At 42.2% G+C, this 16,702-nt stretch overlaps 1 protein-coding gene across 4 annotated transcripts in view; it reads left to right on the top strand.

Moving 5' to 3' along the window:
* The window catches only part of UBE2H (ubiquitin conjugating enzyme E2 H), a 109,000-nt gene that overhangs the window by 86,312 nt on the left and 5,986 nt on the right, over positions 1-16,702 (top strand). For all 4 annotated transcript variants that reach the window (XM_025865527.2, XM_025865524.2, XM_025865525.2 and 1 more), the window contains one exon: positions 12,971-13,099. In XM_025865527.2, the coding sequence (XP_025721312.1) occupies positions 12,971-13,099 (129 nt within the window). The remainder of the gene's footprint in view (positions 1-12,970; positions 13,100-16,702) is intronic.

Raw genomic sequence — 16,702 nt, 5'->3', positions numbered from 1 at the left:
GACTGATCTACTTTTTGTCTCTACAGATTTGCCTATTCTGGAATTTTTAATGATGGACTATATAATATGTGGTCTATTGTGACTTGGTTTTTTTCAGTTCCTGTCATGTTTTCAAGATTCATCACGTTGTAGCATGAATCAGTACTTCATAACTTATATGGCCAGATAATAGCGCATTTTACAGCTCTCACATTTTTATCCATTCGTCAGTTGATGGACAGTTGGGTTGTTTCTACCTTTTGGCTGTTTTGAATAGTTTCTTTGTGGACATATTTCATTTCTCTTGGGTGTCTACATAGGGGTAGAATTGCTGGGTGACATGGTAACTTTCTGGCCCACCATTTGAGGAACTGACAGACTGTTTTCCAAAGTGGTTGTACCATTTTACTTTCCTACCAGTGGGTATATGAGGTTCAGAACAGACTTGAAAGCAGAAGCCCACATGACTTAAGATTTCTTAATTTTTAATTTTTTTAAAAAAGATTGCATTTATTTATTTGACTAGAGAATCACATAGCGAGAGAGGGAACAGAAGCAGGGGGAGTGGGAGAGGGAGAAGCAGGCTTCCCGCTGAGCAGGGAGCCGGACACAGGGCTTGATCCCAGGACCCTGGGATCATGACCTGAGCTGAAGGCAGATGCTTAACGGCTGAGCCACCCAGGCGCCCCAACTAGATTTCTTAAGATTTCATCACATCTAGGGGCAGCTGAGTGGCTCAGTCATTAAGCCTTGGCTCAGGTCATGATCCTGGGGTCCTGGGATCGAGCCCTGCATCAGGGGCTCCCTGCCTAGCTGGAAGCCTGCTTCTCCCTCTCCCACTCCCCCTGCTTCTGTTCCCTCTCTCGTTTGTCTCTCTCTCTCTCTCTCTGTCAAATAAAAAATCTTAAAAGATTTCATCAAATCAGTAAAATGTTAGGAAAGCATTGCTTTGTAAAGCACTTAGTATAACAAGGATTAAATCACATTGGTTAAAGTGAACTTTTATTTCCCTATTACATGTGTAGGAGTTATCATTCAGTGTTCCATAATATGTAAACATGGACAACACTAACATTGTAGGTAAGTGCAGGAACCCAAGAAGTATTTTGAGAGTGTAGTCAGAAATATACTCATGGGCCACATGGGCGGCTCAGTCAGTTAAGCGGCTGACTGTTGATCTCAGGGTCATGAGTTCAAGCCCTATATCCACGCTAAGTGTGGAGCCTACTTAAAATACACTCAGCATGGGAGAACTGTTTTTGACATTTTGCTGAAACCCAAACTCTACTACTAAAGAATATTCATTTTTTTCATGGAAAGTTTTAGAACAGGTAATTGATATAAAAGTACACAAATGGTTGGTACAGATGACCTTGAAGTTTCTTTTTTTCTTTTTTTAAATATTTTTATTTATTTGAGAGAGAGAGAACAGAGGGAGAGTAGGGGGGAGAAGCAGACTCCCGTGGAGCAGGGAGCCCAATGTGGGACTCGATCCTAGGACCCTGCCATCATGACCTGAGCCCAGAGGCAGTCTCTGAACAGACTGAGCCACCCAGGTGCCCCTGACATTGGAGTTTCTTTTGGACTTCCCTGATCCTGAGATCAAAACTGAATTTTTATTGCAAACTGCTAAAGCCTCTGGCATTGAAGGTTAATCTATAATTGGTGAATTTATTGGAGTCATTCAGTTACCTGCTGTGATTCTTGAGAATTTTAGTTCAGAGGACAAAAAGCCTAATTTAATATAAAACAACTATTAGGAGAAAGTTGACGTGTTAACGCAAATACTCAACTGAAAACCAAAAGGCTTAGCCTGACAACCAAAACTTGTTTCAACACCTCTACTATATAATATAGTAAGGAGCAGGGAGTTACTTGTGAAATTTCCTGCAATTAACTTTGCCCCAAGGCATGTACTGTGCAATGGATATACATAGTTTTAGTATAGCAGCAATTCCCAGTTGAAACTTCAGATTTATACTTACATAACCTGCTATTGATCAGTGTTCCTGTTTGTAGCAGCTTTAGTCCTCTAGTCCCCTGACTCATTGCTTCTATTCTCATTTTGTTTTCCTTTGCCAAGTGTCCATGTAGTTTGTTCATTTAGAAACTTAGAATTGGTATGATTGTAGTGTAGTCACCCAGTAATTTTCAGTTTTTTATTATTTAACCTTGCAAGAGAGCTAATTATAGTCGGTAATATGGTTAGTTTTGTAAAGATGCTTGTCGTCATATGAAATTATTGAGTTTGAAGTTGTTACTCTTGTGACATTAAAAGGAAAGTAGCAGATGCCATCTCAAAATTGATTTATTTTCATTTCCTGTATGATAGCATCTTTTTCTTTCTTTTCTCTTCTCTTCTTTTCTTTCTCTTTTTTAGCATCCCTTCCTGCTCTTCCCAGACAGCAATGATAAAAGCTCTGGAAAACTTAAAATGCAGCCAAGGGGATTAGTTTCAGAAACAACTGTAATTTTAAAGATTGATGGAAGGAAAGTTCATTAATCCACAGGTAGCTTTTTAAGCGCCCTTACTGTTTTCCAGTTTCCCTTTTTACTTCCACATATATTTTACCCACACTTGGCCTCTCTCCCTGCCCCTCTCGGAAGCTCTGGTACTTCCACTGCAATACAGCTTTCGTTTCTCTCCCACCCTTCTGGGCCATGCATCCTTGACCTTGACCCTATAAATTGTGTTTTTTTCCAGTTTAATTTTACTCATTTTTCAACTGACTTGGTAGATCACTTACTTTGTGAATTAAGTTGTGGACAAGTAAGGTTGAAAACAATTTTCTTATAAAATTGGGCAGTTTACAATTTTATTCTTTCTTACCATTAGGGTTGCTAGCCAATGGACTGGATACTCCTCTTATTTTGCTGGTGAGAAAAATCAACATTTGGGAAATTGCTGCCCCTAGAATGAAGAAGTTGACTACAACAAAAGGAGAATGCTTCAGGGACTAGGCATTTAGAAAAATTTTAAACCATAAATTTATTTAATAGTACTATATTGTGGGCCTAATGAATTTAAGCTTTCTCATGTTGGAAATCATTTACTCCATCCCTCTTTTCAGTCAGGTAGCCTGTGAATCTTTCCAAACAATTAAAATTCTGGCTGAAGGTAACCCTGTTTTAAAATAATGCTCTATGTTCCCCTAGAGTTTGCTAACTATATTCCTAACCATTCTAGTGTAGTTACACAGACAAGAGATACATGTATCTATCTGCTTGGATGATTGATCCACCAACAACTACCATCTGAGAACAGGCTTAAGAATTCAGTATCGATCCATGCATGTTGGAATCATAAACGTCATCTTGCCTTTGGAAAAGCTGGATGTCATTATGAGTCTCCTAGACAGAGGCCAGGTGGAGCAGTTTCTCTTCAGCACTAGGGGGAAATGTCAGCTGTAGGAAATAAAGGTAACATGCTGAGTTTGGGATTTGGTGGCTTCCACAGTATTTAGCTAGCTCCATGGTCCACCTCCTCTGTCCGTCGGCTTGGAGATCTGCAGATGTGGTGTTGGTATGTGGCCCAAGGGTTTAATTAACTGTACACAGAAAAACAGGGTCGTCTTAGGTTAAACAACTTAATGGAAACTCATTAAAGACACCACATTCACGTTCACTGGTGGTCAGCATGATGATCCCAGAGCAGTACGGGCTTTGTTGACGGTGGGATGTGAGCCAGGCTGTGGCCTGGAAAGACAGCCACAGCTGTGTTCTACCTTCTTTGCGCTGTAGTTTCAGGGCTCAGTTGTGAGGGTATGGATGTGTTTTTCTCTTCACTTGCTTGTGATCACTGTGTATAGGCGAAGTCTTTGCCAGGTGTGGCCACTTACTTGTAATTGCATGAAGTATCTTTTTTCTAATGTTAAAGACAAACTAAATTATTGTCTAGTAATTAAAGACTTTAGAGTACCAGCTAGCTCATTGTACATTAACTGCCCTTATTTCTGGAAAGTTAATAACAAATCCTGTTCCTGTGTTTTAGCTGGCAGTCTTTGGAGGTAAGCAGGGTCATACCAGGTCTGAATTACAATGAACGGCCTCTAAAGAGCATCTGAGTGAGGCAGGGGTGTGTGAGACCAGCAAGGCAACAAGGGAATGGCTTTCGGGGGAACAGGAGCCTGTTTTCTTCCTTCTCATCTCTGTGCAGCATTCATTCTGCTCTGCAGACCTCTACAGGTGAAGTATTTCAGGGGAGGGACCTGCAGTGCATGGGAGAAGTTTTCTAAGTCTGGCGGAGTGCTTTAACATGTTCCGTGTTCTGTAACTACACACCTCTGGTTGGTGGCGTGGTGATCTGGCACTTAGCGGAATGGATCTGGTATTCCTCCAGGTTTTAGTGCCCTGTGTCTTTGACCTTGCCCTTTCCGACATAGAACAAAAATGCCTGTGTTTACCTTGTAATGCTACCCCTAGTGAGGTTAAGTCTATCAGTCATACTGCAAAAATTCTTTGAGTGTTTACTAATTCTTATTAATTCCTCCTAATTGCACTCCATTTTTTTTTTAAAGGTGTGAGGAGGGAGTTGTGTTTGTTTTTTGCTTGCACGACCCCCTTCATAAGATCTTACTCTGTCTTTTAAAAGATACCCATGGGGGATGCTTGGGTGTCTCAGTCAGTTAAGCATTTGACTCTTGATCGCGGCTCAGGTCTTGATTCAGGGTTGCGAGTTCAAGCCCCACGTTGGTCTCCACACTGGGCATGGAGCCTCTCATCGACCAACCTGAGAACATTTATGAATCTGATGAATTCAGACCTCTTATATATTTTTTCCACACAGAAACAACAGAAGACCCTCTCAAGCAGTTGGATACATTCTTGAATTTATCCTCCAGCAGATTGGTGGCTTGATATATTATTCCATTAGCAGTGTGTCAGCCTTCAGTAAACTAAATATGGCGTGGCAAGCCTTGTGGCCAGCTGCTTCTGTGCCACAGGACCACAGGAAGTCTTTGTGGGGGTCTGCTTTGGGATTAAGCTTTCCTCATTGAAGTTGGATTCCAGTTAGTTTAGAGAATGTTATTTTTAAATTTCAAAGCCATTTCTTCTTGCAAGTCCACCTACCTATATGAGGGCATTCCTCCTGACCAGCTCTTTTGAAGTTTTCCGCAAGAAGTCTGTCACCTTTTAGGGCCCCTGCTTACCAAGTCCTTCACACAGAACAACTGCTTGGTCACATGAAATGCCATTCCTCAGGTTGAAGAAATAAAGGTTTCTGACTCCTCCTCGTTTGTGAGGGTAGAATTTCACTTTTTTTTAGTCTTCACAGACTGTAAACAGGAGAAATTGAAAAATCCATTATTAATATTCCAACTTCTGAGGAGCTAGTAAAAGAGTGGAAAAGTAAACATCTGTTAGTTAACCGAAATTATTAACTGAAGGAAATCTGGAAAATTTATTTGCCATTTCAATCTTACAAAAATTTGACTACATGTATATTCACATGTATTTTTTAATATATCTGATAGATACCTCCTCCCCCTCCCAAAAAGAAAAAAAAGTTGAATGAAAAGGAATTTTATGGTTGGTTTTATTTTGAATACATATTGTAAATGTATGACTTCGCATTTCATGATGGATTAATTACAGTTGCGGGTTTTGAAAGGTCAGCAGCTGATTTTTCTCTCCTAAATCAAGGACATGAATAACATGGTTGAAATTCTCAAGTGATCCCAACTATTTAGCCATTAGCTTCAACCATAATGGCCGGAAGTCCACAGAGAAGATCTGTGTAAGTCCTAGAGAATCATTAGTTCTAGTCCACTAGAATAAAAAATTTGTGATTTTTTTTTTTTCTCTATCTTTTTACCTAATTATGAGTAGTAGGACTTTTATTTTCTTCCTCTCAGCCCTGCTCCCTGTTGGATTATGGAACAGGTAAATACCTTGAGTTGTGGCTGGCACAGTGAATCTCAACTTGAGAAGCCAGGGGTCCTCCATCATAGGGGAGGGGGCCAGTGAACTCTAAGTTTGTTTGGGTAGCATGCTTCTGGAATATGAAGAGTTTTGAAGGAAAACAAGAGGAACTTGCTCTTGATGGGAAATGACCTGAGCAATTGTTTAAGGAAGCTTTCTCTGATTGCAGAGGCAAGAGTGTGGAGCCTGGAAGTCCAGGCCCTGATCTGAGGTGGAATGGTACATTGGGCTTGGTGTAGTTACATGCCAGGGAAAACAGAAAAGGAACTAGAGACGTTTTGTTAGGACAAGTAGTGAGTCTGGGGGCGCCTGAGTGGCTCAGTTAGTTAGGCGGCTGCCTTCGGCTCAGGTCGTGGTCCCAGGGTCCTGGGATCGAGTCCCGCGTCGGCCTCCTGCTCGGTGGGGAGTCTGCTTCTCCCTCTCCCACTCCCCCAGCTGTGTTCCCTCTCTCGCTGTGTCTCCCTGTCAAATAAGGAAATAAAATCTTAAAAAAACAAAAGAAAACCAAGTAGTGAGTCTGGAAAACCAACGGAGTACATGGAATAAAGGAGAAAGCCTAATCAGAGTCCTTCCAGAGCTTTGAAGCCTAGGGACAAGGATGTTGGAGTCTACCTAGATATTAGGAGAAAAGATTAGGTTTTCAGGGAAATAATATGTCAAATTCGGTAAGACCAGAAATACAGAGGACCAATTAGAAAGATTTGGTAGTTATCAACATAGACTTGGTTCTTTTAAAATTGCAAATGAGCTTCCCAGAGTAAGAGTAAATGAAGCTCCTGCTTACATTATGAACACCACAGAATTCACACTGCTGTGCAGGTGAATGTCTTGCCAAGCAAGTTTTTCTGTATGTTATTTGGCTTTAAAAGGAAGGAACCCAGGGCATTGGGGCATTGGGGGGAGTGGGATAGGTGGCCTTTGAGGAGAGGAGCAGTGGCTTTGATGACTCAGCCCCTAGCCGTGACTGTACTGTGTGATGGTGGTAGTTTCTAAGTTATAGCATTTTGGGTGTTAAATCTGAAAAACAGGTAAATATTATGCAAGTTAAAGTCTCTGGGGTGACTGCCTGCCTGGTAATTACAGTTCTTGGTGGGGCAGGCCACGTCAGGCTCTGGGCATCCATAGGTGAAGGTAACAGCATGCTTTACCAAAATTCCCACTTAAACGTTCACAGGAAACAGAGGAAGAAGAAATAACTTATGGTCAGTGGTTTATAAACAGCCAAGAATAAACCAGGATCTGTGATTCATCCCCTCCTGTGTTTTTTCCTTTAAGCCATGTACCATCTTTTTGTGAGTCACCTGGAGTAGTTGGTGCTTTTTTTTTTTCCCCAGTGTGACTCATTTTAATTAACATGTGTTCTTTGAGGTCTACAGGTAGCTGAAATTTCTACTCGAAGAAGGTGGCATTTTTTTTTGAATATTTGAGTCTAGTCCTTTGCCATATGAAGCCTATTTTATAGTCCTTTTTAGTAATGTGTAAATTCTTCCTTGTAAGGAACTGCAGTATTATACTTCTCTTTTTTGCAGATGAAGAAATTGAGATGTAGAGAGGAAGAGACCTGCCCAAGGTCAAAGAGCAAGTCAGTGGAAGGCCTGAGATTAGACTTGTGGTCTTCTAGGTTTCCCATCTGTTGTTTACCACTTTTGCTGGAAACCGTTCAGTCTAATGGAATTTGCTCTGCCCAATATCTACAGTGTGTTAGGTGATATCTCCCACTGCCTCCTACACTCTAAAGCAGCCTGATAATGCCCCTTGAAAATGGATCCACTTTCTCCTACCTTTAGTTTGCAATACCTCCACCTGGAGGAAGTGAGGGTGACAGCAGAGTGCAGGAAGGCACGCTGAAGGGCTCGGGGAGTGGCTCCACTCCACACTCCTGGCAGCTTAGTTGAGAGCCCTGAGCATTTTCAGAGAACCCGCAGGCAAGTAGCCCTCTTCCCGTTTGTTCTGGGGGTAGGGGTGTATAGGGTAGGTAGCATTTCCTGGCTGTGCAGTTCTACACACACATGGGTGCCAGTCTGTCCTAAGCCAGAGTCCATGGGGTAGGTAATGAGGCCTCAGCATGCAGGGTTTGAGAAAACTCCACAGGTAATTCTGATGGACAAACAGTGAGGATCTAGACTTGCTAAGAACCATTGCTCTGGACTGAAGGGGGTAAATGGTGCTGCTTTTGATGAGAGATCACTATGATTTTGAGTGTTCTAAAAATTAAATATGAATATAAATTATTAGGTTAAGTGCCTAAACTGAGGAATGAGTGTTGTAATGTTGTTAATATTAATATTGTAAGATCAGGCTGAAGAATCAGGCTTAATGGACTGCATTTTTGTAAGTGCTGATTTAGTCCAAAGCAAAAGTAAGAGCTGTTTGCTCATCATAAACCATACTTCTCAGGGATCTTTGGACTTCCTTTAAAAATTAAGGCAGCCAGTAATGGAACCAACTGACTATAATCTCGAGATTGGGTTATTCTGTGTGTCTGGTTCTCCCTTTCAAAAAGTGGAAGATTAATATTTTTTAAGACTTTAGAACTGAGATGTTGATATTTTATTACTATTATTAATAATTCTAGGAGAAATTATACCATTTTATAATGGATTTTTCCAAAGGCGAATATCTTTATTTCACTTCCGGTTTACAGTTTAGGTTTCTTCTTCTTTTTTGTTTTATTTATTTATTTGAGAGAGAGAGAGAGTGTGGGAGCATGAGTAGGGGAAGGGGCACAGGGAGAGGGAGAATCAGACTCCCCGCTGAGCGGGGAGCCCAACATGGGGCTCTGATCCCAGGACCCTGAGATCATGACGTGAGCCGAAGGCAGATGCTTAACTGAATGAGCCACCCAGGTGCCCAGTTTAAGTTTCTTCTGTCAACATTTATCTTGAAAGAAGATTTTTATCTGCAACTTTTTTTTAAAGCATTTTTTTTTTAAGATTTTATTTATTTGACAGATAGCAGATAGAGCAGGAACACAAGCAGGGGGAGTGGGAGAGGGAGAAACAGGCTTCCCGCTGAGCAGGGAGCCCGATGCGGGGCTCGATCCCAGGATCCTGGGATCATGACCCGAGCTGAAGGTGGATGTTTAACGACTGAGCCACCCAGGCGCCCCTTATCTGCAACTTTTGAGAGATGTTTCCTTGGAGGGGACCCTCTCAGTAGTAATCACTCTGTTAGCCACTCTCAGGGCTGTAAGTTAACCGCTTTACAGATGGCCATAGCAGGGGCACCTGGCTGGCTCAGTTAGTTAAGCATCTGCCTTCTGCTCGGGTCATGATCTCAGGGTCCTGGGATCAAGCCCTACGTTGGGCTCCCTGCTCGGCGGGGAGTCTGCCTCTCCCTCCCCCACCCCCCGCTCATTCTGTCTCTCTTTCAAATAAATAAAATCTAAAAATAAAAAATAAAATAAAATGGCCATAGCCACGACATCCTGGTCTTCAAATGCTACCTTCTTTGCCCAGAACTGGGCTGTGTACTTTTCCTTTTCTGCTCTTCTGTTTTACAGGTGTGACTCAGCACATGCATAACATGGATCAGAAGTGTGTTAATGCAAGAAGAGAGACATAGGAAGGTAGAACAAATTATTGAGGGTTCTTTTACTTGTTGGGAACGAATACCTAGACAGAGCCACTTACTGGCAGCTTAAAAACTTAAAAGTAGTGGGGAAAGGGTATAAAAATCCCTCTTTGGAATACAGAAAACACCTGCTTATAAAACATCTCATCTGCCATATTTCTCAGGTCCTGAAGCACTTCTTCACATTACTTAAAGAGACTAAAATCTATACTTTGGGGTGTGTGTGTATGTGTGTGTGTGTGTGTGTGTGTGTGTGTGTGTGTGTGTTTTAAAGGTTTTTGTTGTTGCTTGATAGGAATATTCCTCTGCTAATGTTTTTGAGTAGCACCTGGAATGCTGAAACGACAGGAGAACTCCAGGTCACTACGTGTGGGTATCTGTGAACAGCCATGGGCTACTTCTCTGTGGTTTAGCTACTTGAAAGCAACACATAGTCTCTGCGAAGTATCAGACAGTTCAGCCACAGAAATCCCTTAACATTCTCTGCTTAGAGATCATTCTATTGGCCTTAAACTTGTGAGAAAGGAAGACTTTTGGGGGGCGGGGGAGGTGGCCATCTCTGAAGATAATGCAGTTTCAGTGCCAAGATGTAGGTAGCTTGTGCCTTCGTGAAAATTTAGACAGTGCTCCTTTCATCTGTCGACAGAGGCAGCATGGTGAGTAAGCCCAAGATCGAAACCCAGCTCCTTGGACGAGTTCCCTAACCTCTCTCTGTGCCTCAGTTTCCCCCATATGCCAAACGGAGATGGTAATGGTACCCAGCTCGCTGGCTGTAGTGAAACTGAGTGTACATGTAAAGTGCTTACAGGGGCCCGGCTTGTAGTGAGGGCTTTGTAAGCGCACACTGTCACTGCTCTGTTCCTGTTGCTGTAATTATTAGTGTGAATGAACTCTTGTTAACTCTTCTCTGCTCCCGGATCAGGTTGAGTTTGTAAAACTTCCACATCCTTGTTTTTTTTCTTCTGAATTTATTTACCTTGATTTTTTTAGACTTAGGTTTTATGTAAATATTTCAAACATGGGAAACTAGAAAGGACATATTCATAGGAAAATGCTATTTTTAAAGGTAAAAAAGCGAAGTGTCCTTTGGTGTGTGAAAAGTAGAAATCACAAGCATATTACCTTGAGATAATATGAATCATCTTATGTGCATGTACTGTACATAGTTGTAATTCTAGAGAACATACCATTTTGTAGACTTTATCCCCCAGCATTAGAGTATAAGTATTTTTTTTAACTATTCTTTAGCCTTTGAGTAGTTTTAAGTTGTTTTTACCATGAATAATTACTGGTTTGTTGAATATGTTGCTTCCTTCCTGGGATCGAGCCCCGCATCGGCTCTCTGCTTGGCGGGAAGCCTGCTTCTCCCTCTCCCACTCGCCCTGCTTGTGTTCCCTCTCTCGCTGTCTGTCAAATAAATGAATAAAATCTTTAAAAAAAAAAAATTGTAAGTAAAACAGCAGTGAAAATCTTACAGCAGGTGATTGGGGTTATCTTGGAAGATTATTTTTGTTTCACTTTTTTGATTAGGAATCTCTGCATTTATTTCCTGGTACATGGGAATCTTAATATAGCATGATTCTTTGGGAAGTTAGCCTTATGAAGGTGAAATGGCTCCTATCCATGTAATACCACCAAGTCTCCGTTACCTGGGGCTCAAGGTAGACCTCCTCTGCGTCAGGACCTGGTGCGTGGGAACAGGACTGAGCCAGCTGTCCTGTGATTCTCCGTGACATTACTGGCTAGACCTGAGCTGTCCAATACGAGATCTAGCCATGTGTCCTTATTTAAATGTAAATTAGAATTAAACATATTTCAGTTCTTCAGTCACACCAGCCCTCATGCATCCATCCATAGTCACGTGTGGCCAGCAGCTACCATCCTGGACAGTGCAGATACAGAACACTTTCATCATGCAGAAAGTTCTGGCTTACTCTCCCGCTGCTCACCCCAACCATTAAGGAAGCCGTACACTGACAGGGAAGAGCTGACAGTTACTCGTGGGGTTTTCCAAAGCAGAGGGTGACAAACATTGTTTGCCTGGTTTTGTATATAAAGTTTAATTGGAACACAGCCACACCCATTTGTTTACCCATTATCTGGGAGTGCTTCTGTGCTAGGTGGCGGAGCTAAGGGTTGCGTTGTTAGGCCAGGGTCCACACGGGGCCCACAAGGTCTAAAGTATTTATTCTGTCCCTTTATGAAAAAGTTTGTCAACCCCTTTTACCTAGACCAGGATTTCTCAACCTCAGCACTGTTGAATTTTGGCCCAGATAATTACTTGTTGCAAAGGGCTGTCCTGTGCATTGTAGGATGTTCAGCAGCAGCATCCCTGCTTCTATCCACCTGTCCCCCTCCCCCATCCAGGTGTGACAACCAAAAATTTCTCCAGACATCACAAGATATCTGCTGGGGAACAAATCACCCCTGGCTGAGAACCACTAATCTAAAATGCTGTGGCTTGAGCAAACATTCATTTATAATACTGCCTAAGAATGCTCACTGTAACAGGGAAAAAATACATTAAAAGAGCAAAATAAATGAAAGAGTAGTTCTTAATGCTGCTATACTTTAGCATTCCCTCCAGAAACAGAAATTTTTCTATAAAACATGATAGAGTAACTGAAGTAAGGAGCCTGGAGGCACTAAGATTGCACAGTTCACTGCTGAGAAGCAAATAGAATGGAAGTTATCGCATCTCTGAAGTGATGGGAACATGGAGTTTATTTTACAGGTTTGCAAGGCCTGTTTCCTATAAAACACTACGTGACTGCAAAGTTCTTATTGACTTTGCTATGTGTGTAAATGTTATCTCTGTATACCCAGCACCTTGTGCTGCTTCTGGCAAGAAGGGAGTTGATAAATGTGTATGAAAATGATTGTTAATAAATTCAGTAAATCTTACGATTATCTGTGATCTTAAGTGGCCCACGTAGGTTCCTACCTTCATTAGCCAGAGTTAAAAGACTGGTTATATTTACCTCCAGTCAAGGTGATGAGAATTGAATTAAGCATCAAGGCGTATAAAACTGTGTTCTTCTTGAGATCTGGCGCTTGAATACTTTTCAGAGTGGGGATTTTCAAAGCTGTAGAAAAAGGCAATACTAAGAGATAACAACTCATAAGAATGTAGAGTGCTGTAGAGTTTGGGGGCACGCATTTTAATTCAACAATGTATGTACTATGTCTGAATTCTTGGTTTAGAACATGGAATGAATTAGAATTGGGACCATTGCCTTTGAAAGCCAATATCAGGTATACCTTTATCTGATTCTTCAAAGTAAAATGAAGTTTTAAATATTTTTTAAGTTTCAAATTTTAAAACTGGTATTGAAAATAATATGTAATCGAGATCATATGTAACGGAGCACTTTTATGGAAAACTTCATGTGGTTGATTATTTTGGAAGATAAGCAGTTTTGACTACTGAATTCAAGTGAATTTTAGGTGAACTTGTTTTTTTCCATGCATGACGTATTTCTGTTTGTTTTTTCAGATCTTACCAATATATTTGAGTCCTTCCTGCCCCAGTTGTTGGCCTATCCCAACCCCATAGATCCTCTCAATGGTGATGCTGCGGCCATGTACCTCCACCGACCAGAAGAATACAAGCAGAAAATTAAAGGTAAGAAAGCAAATAGTTTAACCTAGAGACAGAATACGTGTATTGGGCTTTGATCATTAAAAGCCCTTCTTAGTTAATAATAATTTTTCTCAGGCCTTAAAACAGACCGCTGTCTGTGGGCTGGAGTAGAACTCACTAGCCCCTGTAGTTGCACGGGGTCATTGACACCTTGGGAAGGCTGAAGGTCCCAGCAAGGAAGATGAGAAGGAGTGAGAAAGAGCAAAAGGAAAGATGAGAAAGTGGGGGGCACCTGTTAGGTGGTGGTGGATGTGACCCTCCCAGAAATCCCCGTGGATCCCTCTCCAAAAGAACCTTAGCCTTCATTTGCTTCCTCTTGTCTTGTAAAACTAGAAAACTGGGGCTGGGGAGTGAGGTATTAAATGAAAGACCTAATCTCCCTTTTGTTTACAGACGGTATCATCCTGGCCCGTCAGGAAAGCTGTTAACTTTGGAAGTTGGGAAATGCCAAATTCTTATACTTTTTCTAGTGTATCATTTTACCTGTTGAATTAAGAATACCCAACTGGCTTCACTTCTTGGCCCCATACTGATTTACTTTGGAAAGTTTACATCTGGGCGCATTTCTTGTCTGCTGCAGATATCTGGCCCCAGGGCCCAGTTTTCTAGTAAAACTTGAAATGTGCTGTGCTAGGTAGAAATGTGCTTGTGGTAGGAGAGCTAGTTTTCTCATCCTTTACGATTTAGAATCCTCCTTTCTCACTCTGAAACCGTTGACCTGCTAATGGGACACGAAGTTCATTAACATGAACTTGTGGTTTCAAAAGAACATCTATAACTTCACACCGGTTTACTGGTGTTCATTTTTACCTCTCTGTGTGCTTGAGAACCCTTTGTAGTGAAAAGTCTAGATAAAATTCCACCAGAAAGTAAAGGAATTCAAAGTCATGAAAGTAGGCCTACTCTCCTTACCAAATGGCAGACATCCATATTTACCTAATTGTTAGCATGACTTGCCCGTCTGTGTAGCAGTTCAGATTGTCAACTTCTGCCTCATCTTCTGAGGTCCACCTGCAAGAGGTGGCAGTAGAAATAGTTTACGGGAGCCTGGAATATATAGGTCTTCACTCTTGTAACTGTCCAAGTATGAGACAGGCGCATCTGAGGCTTTCCATTGGTTTCCTCATTCTTCTCTGATCTCTGTAGGGTACCGTTTGGTACTTTTGTTGAGATAAAATAGAAATAAATCTACTCCAATTAATTTACTCAGGTCTCAGGTGTTTTTGCAAACTAATCTAACTTATGTAGCAGAATATCTGTATAGCCAAACATGTATTTCAAGGGGGAAAAATACAGTCCATTTCAACCAGATAAAATTCTGTTATGAGACTGTATTAAAATTGTGACACAGGAATCACTTAACAGTGTCTGCAGCCCACAGATCTCTCAGTGCGGAGCATATTTCTGTAGTTCTTAGATTCATTATGCCTCAGCAATTTAACACTATTCCTGTTTTAGAACATATCTGCTATAGTACCAGTTACAAAAGGAATCCAATCTACATTTTTATTTTAGAATGGCAAGCTCTAGCTTAGGGAATTGAGCTTTCTGAAATGTCAATGTTGGCTATCATTTTGTCTTCCTGAGCAGTGTGAAAATCAGGGCTGTAAGAACTATCCTGATGGTTTAGATGCGCTCCCCTGGCCCCCAGCTCCCCCCGCCTCCCAGCACTGGGTTCTCCCCTGCACCCAGCCTGTCGGAGGCTTCCCCCTTTCAGAAGCCTCTGTCTGCTCCTGAGGACCTCTTTGTCCTGCTCTTGATTTCCTGTCATTTTCAGACTTCTCACTTCCTTGCCCTAAACCCCTGCTAGTTTGTTTTCCCTCTTCTACTGATAATCTGTTACCCCACTTCTTCCTAATCGTGTGCACCCTGCTCAAGACCCATTTTCCTGACTTCTCTGCGGCTCTCGTATTTTGCCCCTTCCCTTCCTGAAAACCTTTCTCATTCCGTTCCCAAACGTGGTCATTCTCTCGAGTCTCAGTCATTCAGCCCGCCCTCACCCGCCCTCACCACTTGGGGAGCTGATACACCCCTCACTGCTTTAGGTAATTCCCTCCAGGTAGGCGATTTCCAAAAACCTCTCTCCCAAGCTGCTACCAGACATTTCTGTGGCTAGCCTCACAGGACAGCGTATGTAACCTTTCTTACCATGGATTTTCATCAGCATTCCCATTTCTTTGATGTTTTTTTATCATGTAGATAGGAGCTGCCTGTGGGATGGGCACCAGTAAGCTGTCTAAAGATTCGACACTTCCCTGCTTAAAAAACCTTCGATGGGGCGGCATCGTACCTGCCGTTCGCGGCTTTCTCTCGCTCTGTGTGAGCTCCATCCTTGCCTTTACTCCTAGATGTAGCAATATGTGACCATCACATTGGACGAGTTTCAGATACCCAACCATATTCCCTTCCTTAGGGAAAGTTTCAACCTAGAGAATAACTTAACCGTATACTCACTGTCCAACTACGGCAAGACCTATACATTTTTTGCTTTATTTGCTTCAGATACAAATGTAGTTCTCGGCCTTGTGTTTTGACATACTGGCCACGTCCTTCTCACCTGTGCATTTTTTTTTTTTTAAGATTTTTTTATTTATTTGAGAGAACAAAGCAGGGAGAGTGGCAGGCAGAGGGAGAGGGAGAAGCAGACTCCCCCTGAGCAGGGAGCCCGATGTGGGGCTTGATCCCAGGACCCTGGGATCATGACCTGAGCCAAAGGCAGCTGCTTGACTGACTGAGCCACCCAGGCACCCCCTCCTGTGTGCTTTTGGCGAGGCTGTGCCTTTCGCCTGGAATGGTATGTCCTATGCTGCAGCTGAGAATCCTTCAAGGGTCAGCGCAGATGTGCCTGCCTTCCTGGCTCTCAGAAGCCAGAGGCCCTTCCTCCATGCTTCCCTCCGATGGCACTTGGCAGCTAACTGCCTTTATCTGCATCTGTCTCCTGCTCATAAATGACCTTGTTCTTCATTTTTCTGTCTCCTGAAAGGTCTTGTCCTAGTAAGCTAAGCAGTTAAAACTATTTCCTCGAATATACTAAAGAGGACTAATAGTATCACCTTACAGTGTCAGAGAGAAATGTCAAAGTGCAGCAACTTCTTTCTACAAATGCAGCGAAGTAGCTGACCCATTAGAGGGTAAAAATAGCATTTCTGGGACTGTAATAAACATTTCTCTCCAAAAGGTAAATTCAGGTAAGTTCTCAACTAATCAGGAGCTTTTGGAATCTCATCTCCGCCTAAAACTTCATTATAATGAATTTGTAGGGTTCTAAGTCAGAAGTCTGTAAACTTTTTCTGTAAAGGGCCAGATTCGGCCACATGTAGTCTCTGTCACATATTCTTTCTCTTTGTTCCCTTTTTTTTTTTCCCCCTTTTAAAACAACCCTTTGGTTGGGGGGCGCCTGGGTGGCTCAGTCGTTAAGCATCTGCCTTCAGCTCAGGTCATGATCCCAGGATCCTGGGATCGAGCCCCGCATCGGGCTCCCTGCTCAGCGGGAAGCCTGCTTCTCCCTCTCCTACTCCCCCTGCTTGTGTTCCCTCTCTCGCTGTCTCTATCTCTCTGTCAAATAAATAAAATCTTTTTTTTTTT

Source organism: Callorhinus ursinus, unplaced genomic scaffold (assembly GCF_003265705.2).
Source record: "Callorhinus ursinus isolate GAN/ISIS: 27379988/994484 unplaced genomic scaffold, GSC_fseal_2.0 scaffold12, whole genome shotgun sequence".
NCBI classification, from domain to species: domain Eukaryota; kingdom Metazoa; phylum Chordata; class Mammalia; order Carnivora; family Otariidae; genus Callorhinus; species Callorhinus ursinus.
Note: the sequence above shows the minus strand (reverse complement) of the source record. Positions and strands in the feature narration are given on the sequence as shown.